At 51.9% G+C, this 18,988-nt stretch overlaps 2 protein-coding genes across 2 annotated transcripts in view; one reads left to right on the forward strand and one right to left on the reverse strand.

The window, feature by feature from the left end:
• TG (thyroglobulin) overlaps window positions 1–18,988 on the reverse strand; it is a 252,962-nt gene that overhangs the window by 30,292 nt on the left and 203,682 nt on the right. The window contains exons 42-43 of the mRNA XM_030303527.1: window positions 7,587–7,751; window positions 6,389–6,556 (exon numbers count right to left, since the gene is read on the reverse strand). Coding sequence (XP_030159387.1) covers window positions 6,389–6,556; window positions 7,587–7,751 — 333 coding nt within the window. The remainder of the gene's footprint in view (window positions 1–6,388; window positions 6,557–7,586; window positions 7,752–18,988) is intronic.
• The window catches only part of SLA (Src like adaptor), an 88,964-nt gene that overhangs the window by 22,285 nt on the left and 47,691 nt on the right, over window positions 1–18,988 (forward strand). The window lies entirely within an intron of this gene.

The following is an 18,988-nucleotide window of genomic DNA, read 5'->3' on the forward strand; positions in this document are numbered from 1 at the left end:
ATGCAAATTAATGCCCGGTTAATGTAGGCAGACTGTCAATTTCACCAGTTAGAGAGAGACACAGAGAGAGAAAGAGAGAGAAAAGAAGGGAAAAATCCCTACCACAGCGGCTGATGAATTTCAACAGAAAGCTGCTACTTCAGAAAATAAGATCATTCTCGGAGAGCGGAGCCTTTCCAGGAATCTCAGGCAGCCGTGATGCTCCACGGGTACGTTGTTAACTTTGCTCGTGTCACTGGGACGCCGTGTGGACCGTAGCTGGCCTGGGGTGGTAGGTGGGTGAGGATTCTCACACAGACTTGCTGGAAGCCCTGCCCACCCACCCTCCTTGGTCTGCGGGATTTGGTGGGTCTCTGCTGAAGTGATGGGTGGGTCCAGGGGCTCATTTGGGGCGGGAGGGACGCCTACCACTCCTGTGACTTCCCCTGGGAAGCCGGACGGTGTGTGTTTGTGGGTTGGGCTCTGGATGGTATGAATGCAGGGTTGGCATAAGGAAAAAGCGCGTGTGTGCGTCTGCCACGATTTGGAAAACCGGCTTGGGTCAGGCGAGGTGATTCAGCGGCTGTACGTCCTTTGTATCCTTGCTTTCCCTGGATAATTCTCTGCATCGGGGACAATAGCTTTGGGCACTAATCACGGTAATACAGTTGAAGAATTCAGGGCAAAACTAATGTTTATTGAGCACATACTATTTGCCAGACACGGCTGCGTATATGGTTTCATTCAACAACTTAATGAGGGTCTTGAGTAATAATCTCCCAATTGTACAGATGGGGAACCCGCGGCTCAGGTTCTGGGGGACCCAAATGCTCCTGCTTATATTCTGTGGACATCCAGGATGCTCCCCCCGCCCGCTGACAGCTGGCCTGGGGGATGGGGTCCTGGTCAGTTCCTTCGTCATTGTGATACTCCTGCTGGAGATGCCACTGTGGGTCCAGCAACCCCCTCGTCCCCTCTCCACAGAGTGTGTATCAAACTGTATTTTAATCATTCACTTTTGCTCATTTTCTGTCTCCTTACCTGACTGCGAGCTCCTTGAGGGCAGGGATTTAATGCGTGTTTATGCTCCAAATACCCAGCACAGCATCTGGCACATAGTAGGTGACCTCTCTGAGCGTCGCACGACAGAAACAAACGGATCTCTGTGTTGGGGAAATGCGCTGGACACCTGCTCTAGGCTGTGGTGGTTTTCTGCAGCGTTCTGCTTCTCAGCACAGATGGGCGGGAGAAGCGGGGCTGACTCGGAAGGATTCAGGAGAAGGAATCGCTGAGACTGAGGCCCTCTGGAATGTGCCATCCTGGGATAGCTGGTCCCAGGTACTATGGAACCTTCTGGGGGGGGGGGGGAATGGAGAAACCTACAAACCCAATCTGAATGAGGGTCACGAGGGAAGGCAACACAGGGGCGCTCACGGGCAGGGTGTTTTCGATACTGTGTAGAAAGGGCAGCTGGTGGCCTGGTTCCCACTCGTGTGTCCACACTAGTGTTGCAGTCCTGTGTTGGCCAGGCTTCCGAGGACTCCTCGGGGCTCCGATGGTGTCTGGGAGGGTATACAGGGGGTGCCGATGCACTCGCCGTCCCTGGGTTTAGCGCACGTGGGGTGGTGAGCTTTGCCCATGACTCATGTGATGATCTCTGGAAGCCGCTTCCTCGACGAAATGGTGTTAAATACCAGTTCGTGGGCAGGTGAAAGTGCAAAGCCGTCTGCACCGCACAGCCCTGGTGCCAGCTGTGTTTGTGTGCACACGAGTACCCACCACCCTCGGCCGGTGAGAAGCCCTTGGAGGGAAGACCCGGCTTTTCCCGGCCGGAACAGGAAGAGGACGACTCTGGAGTGAGATCTGGATTTGAGCTCTGCTCTCTCTGAGCCGCTTTCTTGTCTGAATAAATAATAGATAATGGATGATAATCCCTGCTTCATAGGGTTGTTTGAGGATGAACTAGTTCCTTGAAGGCTCCTAGGTTAGATTCTGGCACACAGTGGGGTCTCCCCACTGGTGTCCTTTCGATCTGATCAAGAGTCGTTGAGCCCTTACTGTGTACCACTTTCCTAGGCACTGGAGATAAAGCAGAAAGCAAAACAGATAAAGTCTCAGTGCTCGTGGGCCTCGCAGTCTAGTTGAGGAAGAAATACAGTAGATAAACAAATATTTAACACGTCAAGGCGTGTGAATGCGGAAGATGGGGCGGGGGGGGCAGGATAAGGAAGAGAGAGAGAATGTTAGGGATACGGCTGCCCTTTCCACCTGAGGGGTCAAGCAAGTTCTCTGAAGAAGCAGACCCTGAAGGAGGTGAGGCGATGAGTTATCTGGAGAACCTTCTGGAAGAGGGAACAGTCAGTGTCAAAACACTAAGATGGGAGCGTGCTTGGCATAGCTGGGGAACACCAAAGCCGTCAGTTGGGATTAAGTGGAGAGAGCACGGCGGGTAGCAGGAGGTGGGGTCACAGAGTGAATAGGGGTCTGCATCGGGTAGTGGTCTTTCAAGGACTATGACTTCCTCTGCAGGAGCTGAGGCCACCGGAGGGCTTTGAGTAGGAGGTGGGGGTGGCAGGATCGGACCTAGTGTGAAGGGATAGCTCTGGCCACTGTGGTCCTCATAGACCGCAGGGGGTGCAGGGAGCCGGTTGGGGGCTGTTACGAAAGTCCTGGAGAAGGCTGGTGGCATGGCTCAGGGTGGTGGCAGAAGAGACAGTGAGAGGTGGCTGGATCCTGGACGCACTTGGAAGATAGAGCCAACCCGATTTGCGGACAGAATGCTGGCAGGGTGGAGGAGAGCCGAGGGAAGGCGACCTTTAGCCTGGAGCCCGGCACACAGAAGCAGGATCGCTGTTCAGTGAGATGAATTCAGCAGGAGAACATGCACGTTGGGGCGGGAGCAGGGGAGTCGGCAGCTCCTTCTGGGTGTGTTAGGAGCTGGGAGTTGTAAGACGTGTAAGTGACGATGGCAAATAGACTGCGAGCCAAACCAGTCTAGGGCCCCAGGGAGAAGCCCAGGCTGGGGGTGTAAGGCAGGGCTGGAGGCACACGTTCAGGAGACAGCAGCACGTAATGGCATCGGAAGAGAGACGCCAGCTTCAACTCCGACCGTCACTATGTCCTGCTCCCTCTCGGTTCCCCGCATCAGCACCCGGATGGGTTCCCGGCAGGACCAGGCTCACAAGATCACAAGATCAGGGGCTGCGCTAGCACATGTTCAGAGGAGAATGATGGGAGAAGGGAAGTAAGAGAGGGAGGCTCTAACCAGGAGTAAATGTGCCCAGGGCGGCACTGGCCCAGGACGGGGGTTTGGATAACAGCCGTGGAACAGGGCCGGCCACTGCTCCGCCATGCCCTCGGAGCCCCTTCCCTGTTCTGGTGCCCGGGCTCGAGGGCACACTTTCCCAGCCACGTCCTGGTCTGGGCCGTGAGCTCCCGTCAGCAGACACAACCTTTCTTTGGGCGTGCGCCCAGGAAACATCTTCTTGAAAGCCTCAGAGGGAAAGTCAATGAGAGGATGGAAAACGCATTGTTGAGGAGGGACCCCAGCCCTCTGGATCCAGGCTCCTGGCTGGGTGGGTGGGGGGCTCAGATTTTCAGGAAAGAGCCGGGAAACTCTCCAACATGCTACAAGAGAGGACCAGGGAAGACCAAGGTGGCCACGTGGCCACATAACCCTCTTACAATGGGCTGGCATAATCAGATAATACAGATCAGGGCTGCCCTCTGGGCCACCACAGCCCCAAATTCGTAAGAGCCCGCAGCCCCCAGGTCGTGGAGGCTTTTCCACTCCGGGTGGAGGGGTCCCAGGACCTGCACCCCCCTATCTAGGGTGATCCCCAGGCTCCTGGGAGTATAAAAGTAGCCGTTCCCCTCTCTAAAGTCAGAGATGGCTGGCATAAATTGTCAGCACGCAGTCCAAAGAATCAGAGCTGTGTGCATATTGTCTCTCCAGCACAAAGATTCCCACATCCCCGCAGGGCAACATTAAATGAGGGGTTGCATGGAAAAGGGGCCAGGCCAGTGGCCATTTCTGTCCACTGTGCCCATGCCACAGGGCATCGTCTCCAGCGCGGTGCACCCCGATGGGGCAGCACGAATCTAAAAACACTCATTTCTTTCCCATGCTTTAAATTTGTTAGGTTTCCACGAATCTTTTGTAGCAATGCCGCATATTAGTACAGGAGCACACCTGTGCATAATTTCTACTAAAATGATTCCACTTACTACTTTTGAACTAACGAGGGGCTAGATCAGAAGTCATCCAAAGATCCACAACTTGAGAGAAGAAAGGCTGGGGCCAGTGGTGGAGAAGGGGCATCTTGTCAGGGCTTCCTGAGTGTTAGTCTGGTTCAATAACTAAGTTGCAGCCCCTTGAAATAAGGGCCGTGTTATACGCGGGTGCTCGGCAGAAAGATGTAGAAATGGACGCAGAAATGGATCAGAAATGTAAAAGTTCTTTCTCAACTAGACAGAAGCTAACAGTGACTAAGTTCTACACACACACACACACACACACACACACACACTACTCTCTCCATCTACACACATACCTCTATATACACATATTATTCATGTTATATGTAGCATGTATGCATATATATATAATATATGCATATGTGTTTAGTAATATTAGTATTATTTAAAAATTTTTTAATGTTTATATCTTTTGAGACAGAGAGAGAGAGAGCAGGGGAGGGGCAGAGAGAGAGGCAGAGGAGAATTCCAAGCAGCCTCCACACTGCCAGCACAGAGCCCAAAGTGGGCTTGAACTCACGAACCACGAGACAAACTCATGACCTGAGCTGAAATCTCGGACGCTGAACCGACTGAGTCCCCCAGGGGCCCCAAGTAATATTAAATTCATAATATTCTTGTTCACACTGCCATCTCTTCTGAGATAGCCAATGTTCGTGCTTGCTGTAGGTAGAACTTTCCACCCTATAATCCTTTCAGGAAGAAACATAAAACTACGCGCATTTACATATTTACAGATGCGTACAGACTGGCTGTTTTAAAAAAATACGGACGCTACCTTCATTTCACGTTGCTCCCCAATATGTTTTGTTTTCCACTTAACGGCACATCACACGTACCCCTCAAGTCAGCAGAGATGTATCCGGTCCGTCCCTCCCACCTCCCGCATCATAGTTTACAGTTTGTGTGCAGCTCAACTCAGGCCACCATTGCTCCGTTAATGCACATTTGGGTTGCTTCCAACGTTTCGCCACAATAATTAACGCCCTGATAAATACTCTTGTATGTATATATCAGGTCAGAGTGGTGTTTTTACTGCTGTGAGACAGATTCCCCTAAGTGAGACATATTACCGGAGGGAACAGAATAATCCGAGGCAATGCAGGACGCCATTAGGCTGCATGAATGATTTTTTTTTTTTTTTTAAATTCCAGTTACGCCGCCTCATATTCAATGGAGCCAGACAGTGCCCCGTGTTGAGTGCGTCTTCTCACTGTGTTTCTTTTGCACTCGGCAGTCACCATCCCGGGCTTGGCAGCCTAAAGGGTGTGTCAAGAGTGGCTTGACGAGGCCGGCCAGAGGAGAGCCTACCCGGCCTCTTTCAGGGCCGGCCACTTCGTGGGGAGGGCACCTGGTCAGAGCAGGAAGTAAGTTTTCAAAGAGACAGAAGACTGGGGCGCCTGGGTGGCTCAGTGGGTTAAGCGCCTGACTCCTGGTTTCGGCTCAGGTCATGATCTCATGGTTTGTGAGTTTGAGCCCCGCATCGGGCTCTGTGCTGACAGTGCAGGGCTTACTTGGGATTCTCTCTCTCTCCCTCTGCCCCTCCCCTGCTCACACTCTCTCTCTCTGTCTCACAAAATAAATAAATAAACTTAAAAAAAAAAAAAAGGGACAGAAGACCTCACAACTGTCTCTCACTTTGCTGTGTCTCCAAGCAGCCATACGAACCGGCCTTTGCCAGGTGCAGGGTACGACCCCGCCCAGCTTCCCCAGGTAAGAAAACCCATATGGTGCTTGGGCTGCCTTGCCAGGATAGCAGAGGGCACCCTTTTGTCCTTCTCCAGCCCTCAGAGGGACAAGCATCCCTCATGGAGCAGGGGCACCCACAGCCTGGAAGCCCGAAGCTCACAAGCTCCTCGGTCAGCCTCTGCTCGCTGCTTCCCGTGGCGATTTGCTCACAGATGGGGTTTGTGGATGTGGAGGTGAAGACGTCTGTGTTGCTCACAACCTTGCAAGTGTCTTAGGTCCAAAACGACTCCACCCATTACCATCTCCCACGGTCCTTATGCAGCCTGTGCCCACAACAGTTTTTTAGCGATTGGTTTGTAAATGAGCAAGTAAGTCAATGACTCTGGGCCCCCGGTCAGGCTTTAAGGACCAGAGTCACTGGGGCACAGTCCTCAGGGGACCTCTGAGGCTCTGCCCCGCCTACCTTCACGGCTTTCGCTCTGTTGATGAGCCCGTCATCTTGAGAACTCCCAATTAGCAGATCGACCTTCGTCCGCGGAGACCTCTGCAGTGCCCTGGCTGGAGCCTCGCGGAGGTACTGGCCGTCAACCACAGGACCCCAGTAGTGGAAAGGGCCACTCACGGCCAGGAGCTACATTGGGTGTAAAGGGAGGCCATTATGTGTATGGATTTTATCCTTTCTGTAAAAAAATGGTTCTAGAAGAATCAGTTGCATTGCTTCACTTGGTCGGGTTTTAACCATAATGGATGCTGACACTGGCTATCCGTCCGGGGCCTTGTGGGGAAATCGGAGGAAAATGACAAGAACAACAGGTAGGAAGGACGCTGGGCCACAGGCAACAGGAAGGCAAGTATCGCTCTGAGCGATGGGTGGTCCGCAGAGAGCTGCCCAGGGTTTCCGTGCCGCGGTGAGGACGGATCCACAGGGAGGAATGGGCAAGCCTGAGCCCGTAGGTGTGTGTGAGGGAGGCAGGACACCGACTGAGGGACGGGCGGTGGCCAGAGACAGGACCCAAAAGGGAAATTCATCAGCTCTAGCCACTGTCTCACTAGCCCACGTCTGGGGGAGCTGGGGGTCAGACCTGCTCCGGGTCGGTGGGTCCGGGCCCAAAGCTGAAGGAATCAAGCCCTTGGCTGAGATGATAATAGAGCTTCCTGCTACCGTCCCCTTCATCAATGTCAGGGACAGCCCGAGACTGTGGGCTGGAAGCAGGGTCTTCTGAGTCTGGAAAGGGGAGCGCACAGCTGTCCTATCTAAGAGGATGGGCTGGCCCCAATCCACTGCAGCTGTGACCACAGTGCTTAATCCGTGTGGCTGTCACCTGACACCGTGCCACCACGGTCCCGGCACAGGTGAGACCCTTTGCACGTGTCACTTCATTTTATCTTCCCAGTGTATCAGGCCCCTATTGTATTTTGTATTTATATCTTACAGATTAAATCCAACGTGCAGCCAGTTCTGTCCACCTTCCGTGCCCATGTTTGGTCCATCACATACTGGGCCCGGGCACGGTGCTGGGGTCAGGAATGTGCATTCCAGTTCCGGCTGGTCATCAACCTACCGCGTGGCCTTGGGTGGGTCAGGTGTCCCTTCTAGGCCTGGTTTTCCACTTGTAAAAGATTAGAGAGTGTCCCTCCCCAGTGTGCATGCGGGTGCCCACCTTGGTCTGGGCGTCATTAAGGACGCTCGCAGGCTTCTGGCGGAGGCAGGACACCATGTCTTGGATGGACGAGGGGGGGCAGCCGACCTCCTCTGCCAAAGCAGCTGCCTGCTGCCGAGCCCTGTCCTGGCTGATGACAGCAGCTGGGGAGGACGCGGAGCCACCCTGGAAGAGAAGGCAGACTCAGGACACGTAGTCTAGGTGTTCTCCTTCCCACCCCAGCTCGGCCCGAGACCTCAGGGCCACATCAGGGCTCTGTATCTTTCATCCACACTTGGAAGCCCCAGGACCCTTCCCATGGATGTCCACAGGCATTTGGGAGGTCAGGACGGATCAATATCGTATCAACATGCTGTGTGATCACGAATGAGTGTCTCTCCGGGCCTCAGTTTCCTCACCTGTGAAGTGCGGGCACTGGACAGAGTGATCCACTGAGTAAGTTTGTCTATTAAGGCCAAGGGCCAATGGTGGTTGAACAGGGACAAGGACCAGAACTGTCCTGTGTGAAGAGAACTGTGGGGCCACGCCCTGCCCCACCTCCCAGGTCTCCTTAAATAGCATGTTTCCTGGCTCAGTGAAGATGGAATTAGACTTTGAAATAGATGCCCACCTAGAAGGTGATGGAAACGGAGTCATTGTACAAGTGAGTCGTGCCTGCAGAGTTAGTGCAAATCTGTCAGATGCCGGCTTGCTGGGAACATTTCCCTTCTAGAAACACGGCTGGTGGCAATGGCAGGAGGTCCATCCGCCCTGCCTGGACTGTTGGCGGGACCGGTCATCCGCCCAGGGCGGAAGAGGTGGGCTGAGTGCCTCGACTGGGGTGCAGCCCCAGGGCCCTTCGTCTGCAGTCGGGCACTCCGATTCTTAAGAGCTTCCCCCGCTTTATCTCGTGAATCCTCACAAGAGCTAGTAAGTTAGCTGCTGTTATTGTCCCCCTTGTCACAGATATGAAAACAGAGAAACAGGGAAATTCAGGAACTTGCCTAAAGCCACAAATGCTGTCAGGGGCCGAGCCAGCCCGCGGATCCAGGCAGCTGGGCTCCAGAGTTTGTTAGGCTCCGGGACCCCAGGCAGAGAGTTTCCAGTTCCCTGACCCAGCTCTGTACTGAGGGGCCTGGGCCGGACGGTACCACGTACTGGGTGCCCCCAGCCGCCTGCCAGGTACCAACCCTCCTGGGAACTCTGTGTGCCTGTCTCACGCAACCTCTGCAACACTAATACGAGGTAGGCACGACTGGCAGTCCCATTTTGCAGGTTAGCAAACTGAGGCTCCAAGAGGAAAGGGAAATTCTCATTCACTGAGCACCTAATATGTACCAGGAACCGGGAGCTTGGCAACGAAAACTAATAAGATAGCTAACGTTTACCAAGAATTTGCTGAATTTCGGGTAGAGTTGTGAGCACTTCATACATATTAACTGATTAAATCCTCTCCACAAGCCCCAGAGGTAAAGGTTATTTACCCCTCTGTCTCAGAGAGGGGGAAATCCAGGCACAGAAAGGTTCAGGATCTTGCCCAACATCACGCAGCTGGTGACCGGCAGAGCTAAGACCCCAGTCCAAGCAGCCCGCCTTGGCCGTGCTCTAACCCCCACCCCCCACATTAGGCTGCACGTGTTTTTATATCCAGAACAAGATGCTGTGTTCTTGAGTTGAACTATACGTACCCTCTCACTCCAACGTAAAGACAACACTGATCTGGCTGACTCCACAGAATACGTTTCCATTCTAGACCCTACCCTCGGCTAAAACGTCAGAAACTAAAATCAGCAGAAATGCAGAAATGGGTATACCGAGGCCGCCGCTGTCACTGGGTCTCTGAGAGGATGAATAAAGTAGTGCAGAGGAAGGCCTTCTGGAAGCTGAACAGCAAGGTGCCCGTGTGCACCTGAGTCATTGGTGCTGTTCGCCCTTGTGTAAAACAGACAATAGAGAGATGCCCAGAGGGGAGGAGACCCATCCTCCGGAGATCCCTGCTGGACACAGTTCCTGAAATAACAGAGCGTGTTCCAGAACCGCCCCCAGGAGGTCCCAGGGGTCTCTATGCCTCACAGTCAGGACTGAAGGTCATGGGCAGAGCATGGGCATGGCAATGAGGACAGGCCATCCCTCGGGTAGGGCTGGCAGCTGAGGGCAGCACTGGGTGGGGCAGACACCCAGAGGGCGGGGAGAGGGCCGGGGGCCGGGACTGGTTCTGGCCGCCAGGAGGGTTGAGGCTCCGCGTCTCAGAAGCCAAATGCGGTCTGACGCAGCTGAACACGGTCCCCAGCCTGCTGCCAACTTCACATGGTGACATCACAAGTCACCCAGCACTTCTCCCTCCCGAGTACCATGGCCGCGGTGGTATCGGCACCACGTGCGCCCCCCGAGGGTGAGATGTCTAAGAATCAGAAGGGCGAACCCTGGTGGAGTGTGTGCCCGTGCGCGATGGAATGTTCCTCGCGTGTCCTCAGCATTTTACGCATATTAGTTGGTGCCTCACAACCATCGCATGAGGTGGATGATATTATCGTCTCCTTTTATGGATGAGGGGCGCAGGACGCAGAGAGGCAAACGACTTGGTCAGGGTCACAGGACTGGGTGGAGACGGACGCGGAATCTAAATGCAGGCAGTCAGGCTCCGTGGCCAAGCCTCCAGCCACCCGGTCAGCCTTTCACATACACCTGGAAGCTTCTTGATGGAAGGTGGAGACATTACTACTTTACTTAGTTGTCCAGACCAAGGAGGAACCTTGTGACCAGAGTCAGGGGTGAGGCCAATTTCAACCCCAGCCCAGAGAGACGAGAGCCTGTAGGGTGTGGATCCTGTCGGCAGCAACGTACCCTGGTCCCTGCGAGCCCTTTCGGACAGCTCCGGGTCACTCAGAATGGGGCTGGCTGCTTGGTCCCCGCACTCAAGATAGGGAGGGGTCCTCTGCATTGGTTTTCTGTCCTCAACCCATTTAGGGAAGCTCAGAGGCTCTTGTCATCAGTGGGGTTTGCTACGAAACACACAAAGCAAGCTTCCTGCACCACTGATCTCCAGCCAGCAGCTTGCTCTGAGTTTCAGCATCGGTGACACACAGAGTCCGAACGCCTGAGCTCGTGGTGAGAATAAGTAGCCATGAAAGTCAAACAACCGGGCAGCCCAGAGCCAGAACTCAACCACGGTGATAATACATAAGGGTCCAGATGACTTAGCCCACGGGTTTATCTCTTGAACGACGAGGGGTCCAGCTTTTCGGAGAGCCACCGGATCTGATTTGTCTTAAGAGAACACACACACACACACACACACACACATGCTCAAGGTATAACAGGTCAAAGACCCATGTTCTTTTTTTTTTTTAATGTTCATTTGTCTTTCAGAGAGAGAGACAGAGTGTGAGTGGGGGCGGGGCAGAGAGAGAGGGGGCGACACAGAATCCAAAGCAGGCTGCAGGCTTCAAGCTCCCGGCACAGAGCCCGACACAGGGCTCGAACCCACAAACTGTGAGATAGTGACCTGAGCCGAAATCAGATGCCCAACCGACTGAGCCACCCAGGAGCCCCACAGTCCCGTGTTCTAAGTTGCACATTGAGCTGGTAATCTGCTGGCTGCTGAGGTGGGGCCGCTGAGCCCAGCTTCGCCCGCAGGTAGGCCGTGAGGACACAGAACTCAGGGTGGGGGCCTCGAATGTTTTCAGCACTGTGTGCAGCTATAAAAAGCCAGGGCCCCCGATACTGCCAGGAAGTGGTTAGAGGTGTGGGTTACAGCAATGCTGCGTGATGGCTTAGAGAACTTTCCTCTCCCTTGAGTGTGTCAGCCTCATTGATCTTGGTGAAGGAGATGTCTTTCTTCATGGAAAATCACTGGTTAAGCAAGTCAACGGCCGGCTAAGCCCTTGCTTTAAAGCATCCGGTTGGAGCAGGGCATGGCGTGCAGAGCTGCACAAAGAACAAGGGCTTTGGGGACAGAGCCAGGGACACTGCCCGGGCCTGCCTAGAGTCCGCAGACCAGGCCATCAGTCCCGCCTGAACCTGGCAGAAGAAATCAGGTTCACATGTCGGCCCTGGTACCTGCTGATGAAGTGGCTCAGGGCAAATGACTGGCATCTGGGGGCCTTGATTTCCTCATCTGAATGGGAATGACAAGCCACACTTTAAGGGTCACTAAGGACATGCTGAAGACGGTGGGTGACCTCCGCGTGGTGAATGGTGCAGTTAGCACCGTGAGGGCTGGAGGAACCCTTGTAGGGTTTGGAGGCAGCAAAGTCTTTGGCCTCTGGGCCCCGGGCCTACGCTTATGTAAGTCTGACCTAGCTATTAAAGGGCAATGAGTTTCTGTTTGGGGTGTGTGTGTGTGCGTGTGTGTGTGTGTGTGTGTGTGTGTGTGTGTGTTTTAACTTTTAAAATAGTGCAGAGCAAAACCACGATCGCTGACCACTGCTTTTTCTCCCTGCAGCCTCTGAACATCATAAGGGACCTTGACCTCCGTCAGCCATTACAGTCATCTCAGACGCAGGACCTGCCCCTGTCCAAGCACACAGATGGATACACACAGTCACAGACAGAAAGATACACTCACAGTATAGTCACACCAGACACACACACACTCGGGAACACACACGGTCACGGACAGAAACGCACATATACACACAGACACGCTTGGGTATAGACAGACATACAACCACACACACATACACGCCAGACTTTCTTGAAATAGACAGCCACTCTAGGGGAGGGAGGTCAGATGGCAGATGGGTTCAGGGGACTGATTAACCACATGAGCTAGAGAAGAAAGGAAATGGGTCCCAAGTATCCTGGCACCCCCAGAACAGGGTCTGGGACCCAGATAAGTAGGTTTTGAGTTAGTGAGCCAGTGACTATGAGTGAGGGGATGGATGGGTGGATGCATGGATGCATGGACGGATAGATGGATGGATGGACAGACGGATGGATGGATGGGCAAATGGGTGGATGGATGGATGGATGGATGGGTAAATGGATGGGTAGATGGATGGATGGACGGATGGATAGATGGATGGATGGATGGATGGATGGATGGATGGATGGACAGGTGGACAGACGGACAGATGGATGGGCCTATTTTTTCTCCTGAGTGAAAAGGGGCATTTGCATGGAGGCGTAATGAGGAGTAAATCTGAGAGGAATCCAGCCCAAGCAAGAGACGAATTTCAGAGGGTGGTCAACCATAGCTTATAGGACAGCGATGGAGAGTCAGGAAAGGCTCTTGCCCAGGGGGTTGCAGACAGCTTTTTAGGAATGCCACCGAATCATTTGTCTTTGCATCCTTGGTGCCAAAAACGGTGCACGGCACTCTGCAGGCTCTCAGTAAACTGGTGGGCACTGGAGCCTCCCGAAGACGCGCTTCTGACGGCAGAGGTTGGGATGGCTGGTCCTTCACTCCCGGAGTCTAACACGGAGCGTGTACACTGGAGGCCTCCCCTAGACATGGATCTAGCAGGATGGGACTGGAATGAATGGCCGGATGGTCGGCTGGCAGGCTGAGCGGGATGACGGGGAGAGAGCGGAGCCGAGGCGGGGAGCCCACCGGGGTCACGGGGTCTGAAGAGAAAGCAGGAGGCATGAGCCAGGTGTCACTTCAACTGCTTGGCACCAGCTCCCCTCCTGGGAAGGGGCCCGACACAGAAGCCACCAGAATGGTGCAGACAGATGAACTGGGGGACATTACTGAGCTGCCCAGGCAGCTCCAAGAGCATTCTGGAAGCTAAGGCAGAGACGGACTTTGCTTAAAGCCTCCATACACGCACATCGGTGCTAGTATCCTCCCTAATGTTTTCTACACTGAAATCACCTTCTTAATCCCCCAAAAGCACAAGTTTTACTCTGATTTGTAGGACTTGAGTTTGGGCAAAACTTCAAAGGGATTATAATGAACACAACTTCCACGTTGACATCCTAGTCTTAGGGCGTAAGAGCACATCTCTCCCTCCTCTTTGTCCTCAGGAATCAGCAGGTCTTGGTTTTAGCTGGTGGAAGGAAGCCCAGAGAATTTGAACGAGGGAAAAAAAAAAAAAGGGTGTATCTTCGGCCTTGCTCACGTCCTTCGAAAATCATCAGCTCCGGTGTTGCTGTTGTCTTGAAGGATCTTAACGCTAGATCCTGGTACAAATCCCAGCCTAGGAGGGCGTGTGAACGGAGGCTCAGTGGGGGTCCTTCTTCTTTGGTGAAGAAGTGTGGGTGTGTACAAAACACTCCACCTGTTTAAGCCTCAGCCCCTCAGCTGTAAGGCGCCTGCCTCACACACTTGCTGCAAGGGGTTCGTGAAATGCACCGGGTACCGAACTGGTGCGGAGAAAATGGCCTACCGGCTCCTGCTACCTCTATTGCCCTTAAGCCCAATTAGCACGATCAGGGGACAACCACACGTCCGCGCTGCATTGCTTAATTCTAATCGCCACTCTTCTTTTTATTTTTTAAAGTTTGATAATTTATTTTTAGGAAGAGAGAGAATAAGCGGGGGAGAGGGGCAGAGAGAGAGGGGGGGGGGACAGAGGATCGGAAGCAGGTTCCGCGCTGACAGCAGAGAGCCTGACGTGGAGCTCATGAACCCTGAGATCGTGACCCGAGCTGAAGTCAGACGCTTAACTGATTTGGCCACCCAGGAGCCCCGACACTGCCACTCTTTTTAAACCTTTGAAAACAACTTTCAGTGTACGAAAGTGGGGTAGTCCTTCAGAAATCACGGCTCATTGCAAAAGTCAAAAAGTAGCCTGATTTCTCTGTGGTTCAGGGAACTGAGCAGGAGGCAAGTCTTGCTGTCCGGATGCTTCCTCCCTGTTGTGGGGTATCTGCCGAGCCCTACTGGGCCTCTCAGCCTCCCCCTGCCTCCATCTTTCTATCTTTAAATTATATAAACTTTTTGGGGCACCTGAGTGGCTCAGTCGGTTAGGCGTCCCAACTTCAGCTCAGGTCATGATCTCACGGTTCGTGGGTTCGAGCCCCGCGTCGGGCTCTGTGCTGACAGCTCAGAGCCGGGAGCCTGCCTCAGATTCTGTGTCTCCCTCTCTCTCTGCCCCTCCCCTGCTCGCACTCTGTCTCTGTCTCTGTCTCTCTCTCAAAAATAAATAAACATTAAAAAAATAAGATAAATTATATAAACTTTCCAAGGGAGGGGGAGGAGAATTGAACCTTTACAAAGCACCTTTTAAAAGCCAGGTCATTCCTGCGCATTTTCTCACGTGATCCCCACGATAACCTTGTAAGTATTACCATCCCCACTTTATAGATGGAGAGACTGAGGCTCGGAGTGGGTAGGTAATTTGTTCAAGGTCTTGGCTTGAAAGTAGCAGAGCCAGAGATTACGAGTCTTGCTGTTTCGCCCTCCACTGCACCATCGACCACTAAAAACAACACTAACTAAATACAGCACGGACCCTTATTTTCCATGTCACCCATGCGTGGCTAGTGACCAGTGACTCAGAAACAAGGTCTTCGCAGGGGTGTTCAGGACGGTGAAAGCCGGGAAGGTCTGCGTCTCCCATGGAAGGAGTGAGACACAAGAGAAACCACTTTGAGTTGCTTTGACACGCACTGACAACCGTACCACATTCTGCATTATATAGAGCTCTTGCTTACATTGTCTTAAATCCCCACAACCACCCTATGAGGCAGAAAGAACCCATATTACTTAAAAGGAAACTATGCTACTTATGTAATCATTCTTTTGTCCATTCCCCACTTATTCAAAAAGAATTGGGGGTCTACTCAAGAGGCCGTGTCAAAGAAGTTTAGTAACCTGCTAATACCAGGGGAAAGGGGTAAGAACTCAGTTGTTTTTTTTTTTAATCCCAAGATGCTGTGGCTTTCCCATGATGCCATGCCGCCTCCATTGATGGCAGAGATCATGAGGAATTCATGCGCATCCTTTGCCCTCTCACCCATCGCCTACTGCCCCCACCAGGGTCTTGATATAGCCCAGCTGTATCAATCCCCAGAATCCCCTATTAATTCAAGGCGAGGGAGTGGCAGATGAGTTTTACTGGCTTTTTGTACCTTTCAGAATATTCTATGTTTGTTTCCAGTGAACTTATGTGATATTCGTAATTAGAAAAAAATTAAATTACATCGAAAATATTAATTCTATACTAAAATATAACGGACTTGCGTCAAGAAGAAGGCACTCATTATCGCTTAACTGCATAAGCCGATCAGTGGGCAAGAGGCATGGCCAAGGCCATCTAAGAACACTTTGCAGGGGCACTGAGGGGTGGAACAGAAGGAGGATCCCTGAAGGAGAAGGGAGGCAGTCCTGACTAAGAGGGGTGGTCCCCAAAACCAGCCTCACTGTCATCACAGCCTTGCCAAAATGCCAACTCTCTTCATGCCCTAGAAAAAGCCTGGCGTGCATGGTCCTGTATCCACTGGTGTTACCTTAGTTTATTTAAACACAACTTTTGGAATATTTTTAATGTTTATTTTTGACAGAGAGAGAGAGAGAGAGAGAGAGACAGAGACAGAGACAGAGCATGAGCGGGGGAGGGGCAGAGAGAGGGAGACACAGGACCGGAAGCAGCCTCCAGGCTCCGAGCTGTCAGCACAGAGCCCGACGCGGGGCTCTAACTCACAGACCGCGAGATCATGACCTGAGCTGAAGTCGGACGCTCAACCGACTGAGCCACCCAGGCACCCCAAGAACTTTTGGAAGTTTTAGAGTAAAAATAGCAGCACAAAAAATCCACAATGGGAAATATAGGTGAGCAACACAAAGAAAATTACACGTAATCCTCCCACTAAAGGAACACCACTGTTAAATACTGTCAGTGCGCGCGTGTATATATATGCATGCATGAATACTTCTGTCTATATATGTATATGTAGGAAATAAGTGAGCTCACACCGGTGCTGAACCCGTATTTTTCACCTACGCGTCAACCGTGAATATCATTCTGTCCTGTTGCCTATTCAGTTATGAGACCGTTTCTCAAGCCATTGTGCAATCAGGTACTTTGCTTGGGAGAGTCATAGGGAGGGCAGGAACCACGGAAGGCTGTGGAATCTGACAGAATTGGATGAAAATCCCAGCTCTGCTTCGTAGACGTTTGACTGGAGACTCTATCCTCAGCTATCGGAAGGACTATAATGATACCGATGGCTTCCCCGCAGGATCGTTGTGGAAGACAAAAGATGCTTTGCATTGTAATGGTGGAGTGTGCTACCAGCTCTGGGTATTCAATAAACGGTAGCAATGATTGTTTCCAGTTTTACGATGTTCTGGACAAAGCTGCAATGGACATACACCGTTACAGCTAAATCTATTCACATATCCTTGACGATTTCCTCACACGAAGGCATTAGGAGGTCAGAAAGGACGCTTTTCTTCTGACAGATCATTAAAAAAGTGTGTTGCATGAGCTGCTCGCCCGACATTTAATGGTTTCTCACTAAAGAGACACTGTGTGAAAATATTAAAGGAAAATATTTGTGCACGATGTATCATACATATGTGATGAACATTTATATAGGTTTCAAAAAGCTTTGTGTCTCGGCATCTACAGCTGTCTTGAGAAAATGGTTTTATTGAGATGTAACTTACGTATCATGCAGTTCGCTCACTCAAAGCAAACAGTTCAGTGGTTTCTAGCTATATTCACAGAGTCAGGCAAGCATCACCAGGATCTAATTTTAGAATCTGTTCATCGTCCCACAAAGAAACCATGAACCCATTAGCTGTCATTCCCCAGTGCCACCCTCACACCCAGCCCCAGGCAACCACTAATCCACTTTCTGTCTCGGCAGACTTGCCTGTTCTGAACATTTCATAAAAATGGAGTCGCGCAACATGTGGCCTTTTGTGTCTGGATCCTTCCACTTCATCCACGTAGCACAACTTTGTTCCGTTTTATTGCTGAATCATATTCTATGGTAGACGTCTACCCTATTTAGCTTATCTTTGCATCCTCCGGTGGACATTTGGGTTGTTTACACTTTCTGGCGATTCTAAATAATGCTGCTATGAATACACATGTTCACGTGTGTGTGTGTGTGTGTGTGTGTGTGTGTGTGTGTGTGTGTGTGTTTTCAGTTCTCTCAGTTGTGTACCTAGGGGTAGAATTGCAGGGTTATGTGCTTCCCCTATTTCGACCTCCTGAGAAGCTGCCGAAATGTTTCCTAAAGCAGTTGCACCATTTTATACCCCCACAAGCAGTGTGTGAATGCTCCAACTTCCCCACATCCTCGCCAGTTCTTATCGTCTCAAAAAGTTATTAGCAGTCCAGCAGTCCTAGCGGGTATAAAGTGGTATTTCGTTGTGGTTTTGATTTTCACTTCCCTAGCGTCTGATGACGTTGAGTATCTTTCCATGTGCTTATGGGCCATTTGGACATCTTTGGAGACGTATCTATTTAGCTCCTTGGCCCATTTTTAAATGGGTTTATTTGTCTTTCTCTTATTCAGTTAGAAGTGTTCTTCGTATATTCCAGATACAGGTCCCTTGTCGAATAGATGATTTGCAAATGTTTTCTCCCATTCTGTCTTTTCCACTTTCTTTTTTTTTTTTATTTTTTAAGCTTTTTAATGTTTATTTTATTTTTGAGAGAGAGACAGACAGACAGAGAGAGAGAGGGCGTAAGCAGGGGAGGGGCAGAGAGAGGGGGAGACACAGAACCTGAAGCAGGCTCCAGGCTCTGAGCTGTCAGCACAGCGCCTGACACGGGGCTTAATCTCATGATGGCAAGATCGTGACCTTGAGCCGAAACCAAGGGTCGGGCGCTTCACCGACTGAGCCACCCAGGGGCCCCAGTCTTTTCCAGTTTCTTAATGGTAGCTTTTGTAGCTCAGAATTTTTATCATTGATGAAGCACAGCGTTAGCTATTTTTCTTTGCCGCTGGTACCTTCGGCGTCATAGCTAAGAAACCACCACTTAACTCAAGGCCCAGGGGCCCCGCTCTGCATTCTGTATAGAAATATTTTTAAAACGCTTTTGGTTTTTCACGATGAGCTGCCAAACTGCCCTGCAGGGAGGCTGTACCTTGGCGTATTTTATTTGCAAACTTCGATTCCCCACTGACTGTGTCCACGCTGTCGGGAGCTGGATTCGGGCTGTCTGTCTCCACAGCCACCGCTCCACCAGCATCCATCTGCCAGAGGGAACGGGGATGAAGGCGAATTTCTGGACTCTTCCTCCCTTCTCCAGCCTCCGTGGCAAACACTGGCCTCCAATGTGGCTCGGCCATACACCTGTCCCTTTTACCTGTGGAGGCCTCGCCTGGGCATTTGTCGGGAGAGCCCTCCGAGGGGACACCTCGCAGACACTTCTTCGGCTTGGGAAGGGGGCGGAGCCGGGCCGTGGCTCTGCCCTTCAGATCAGAGCTTGCTCTCCTGTCGTGTTTTTTCCTCCAGGTTCCTGCAGCCTTGCCAAAATGCCTTTTTCTGTCTGTCACAAACATTACACCTAATT

The sequence above is a fragment of the Lynx canadensis genome, chromosome F2, assembly GCF_007474595.2.
Source record: "Lynx canadensis isolate LIC74 chromosome F2, mLynCan4.pri.v2, whole genome shotgun sequence".
Classification (NCBI taxonomy): Eukaryota; Metazoa; Chordata; class Mammalia; order Carnivora; family Felidae; genus Lynx; species Lynx canadensis.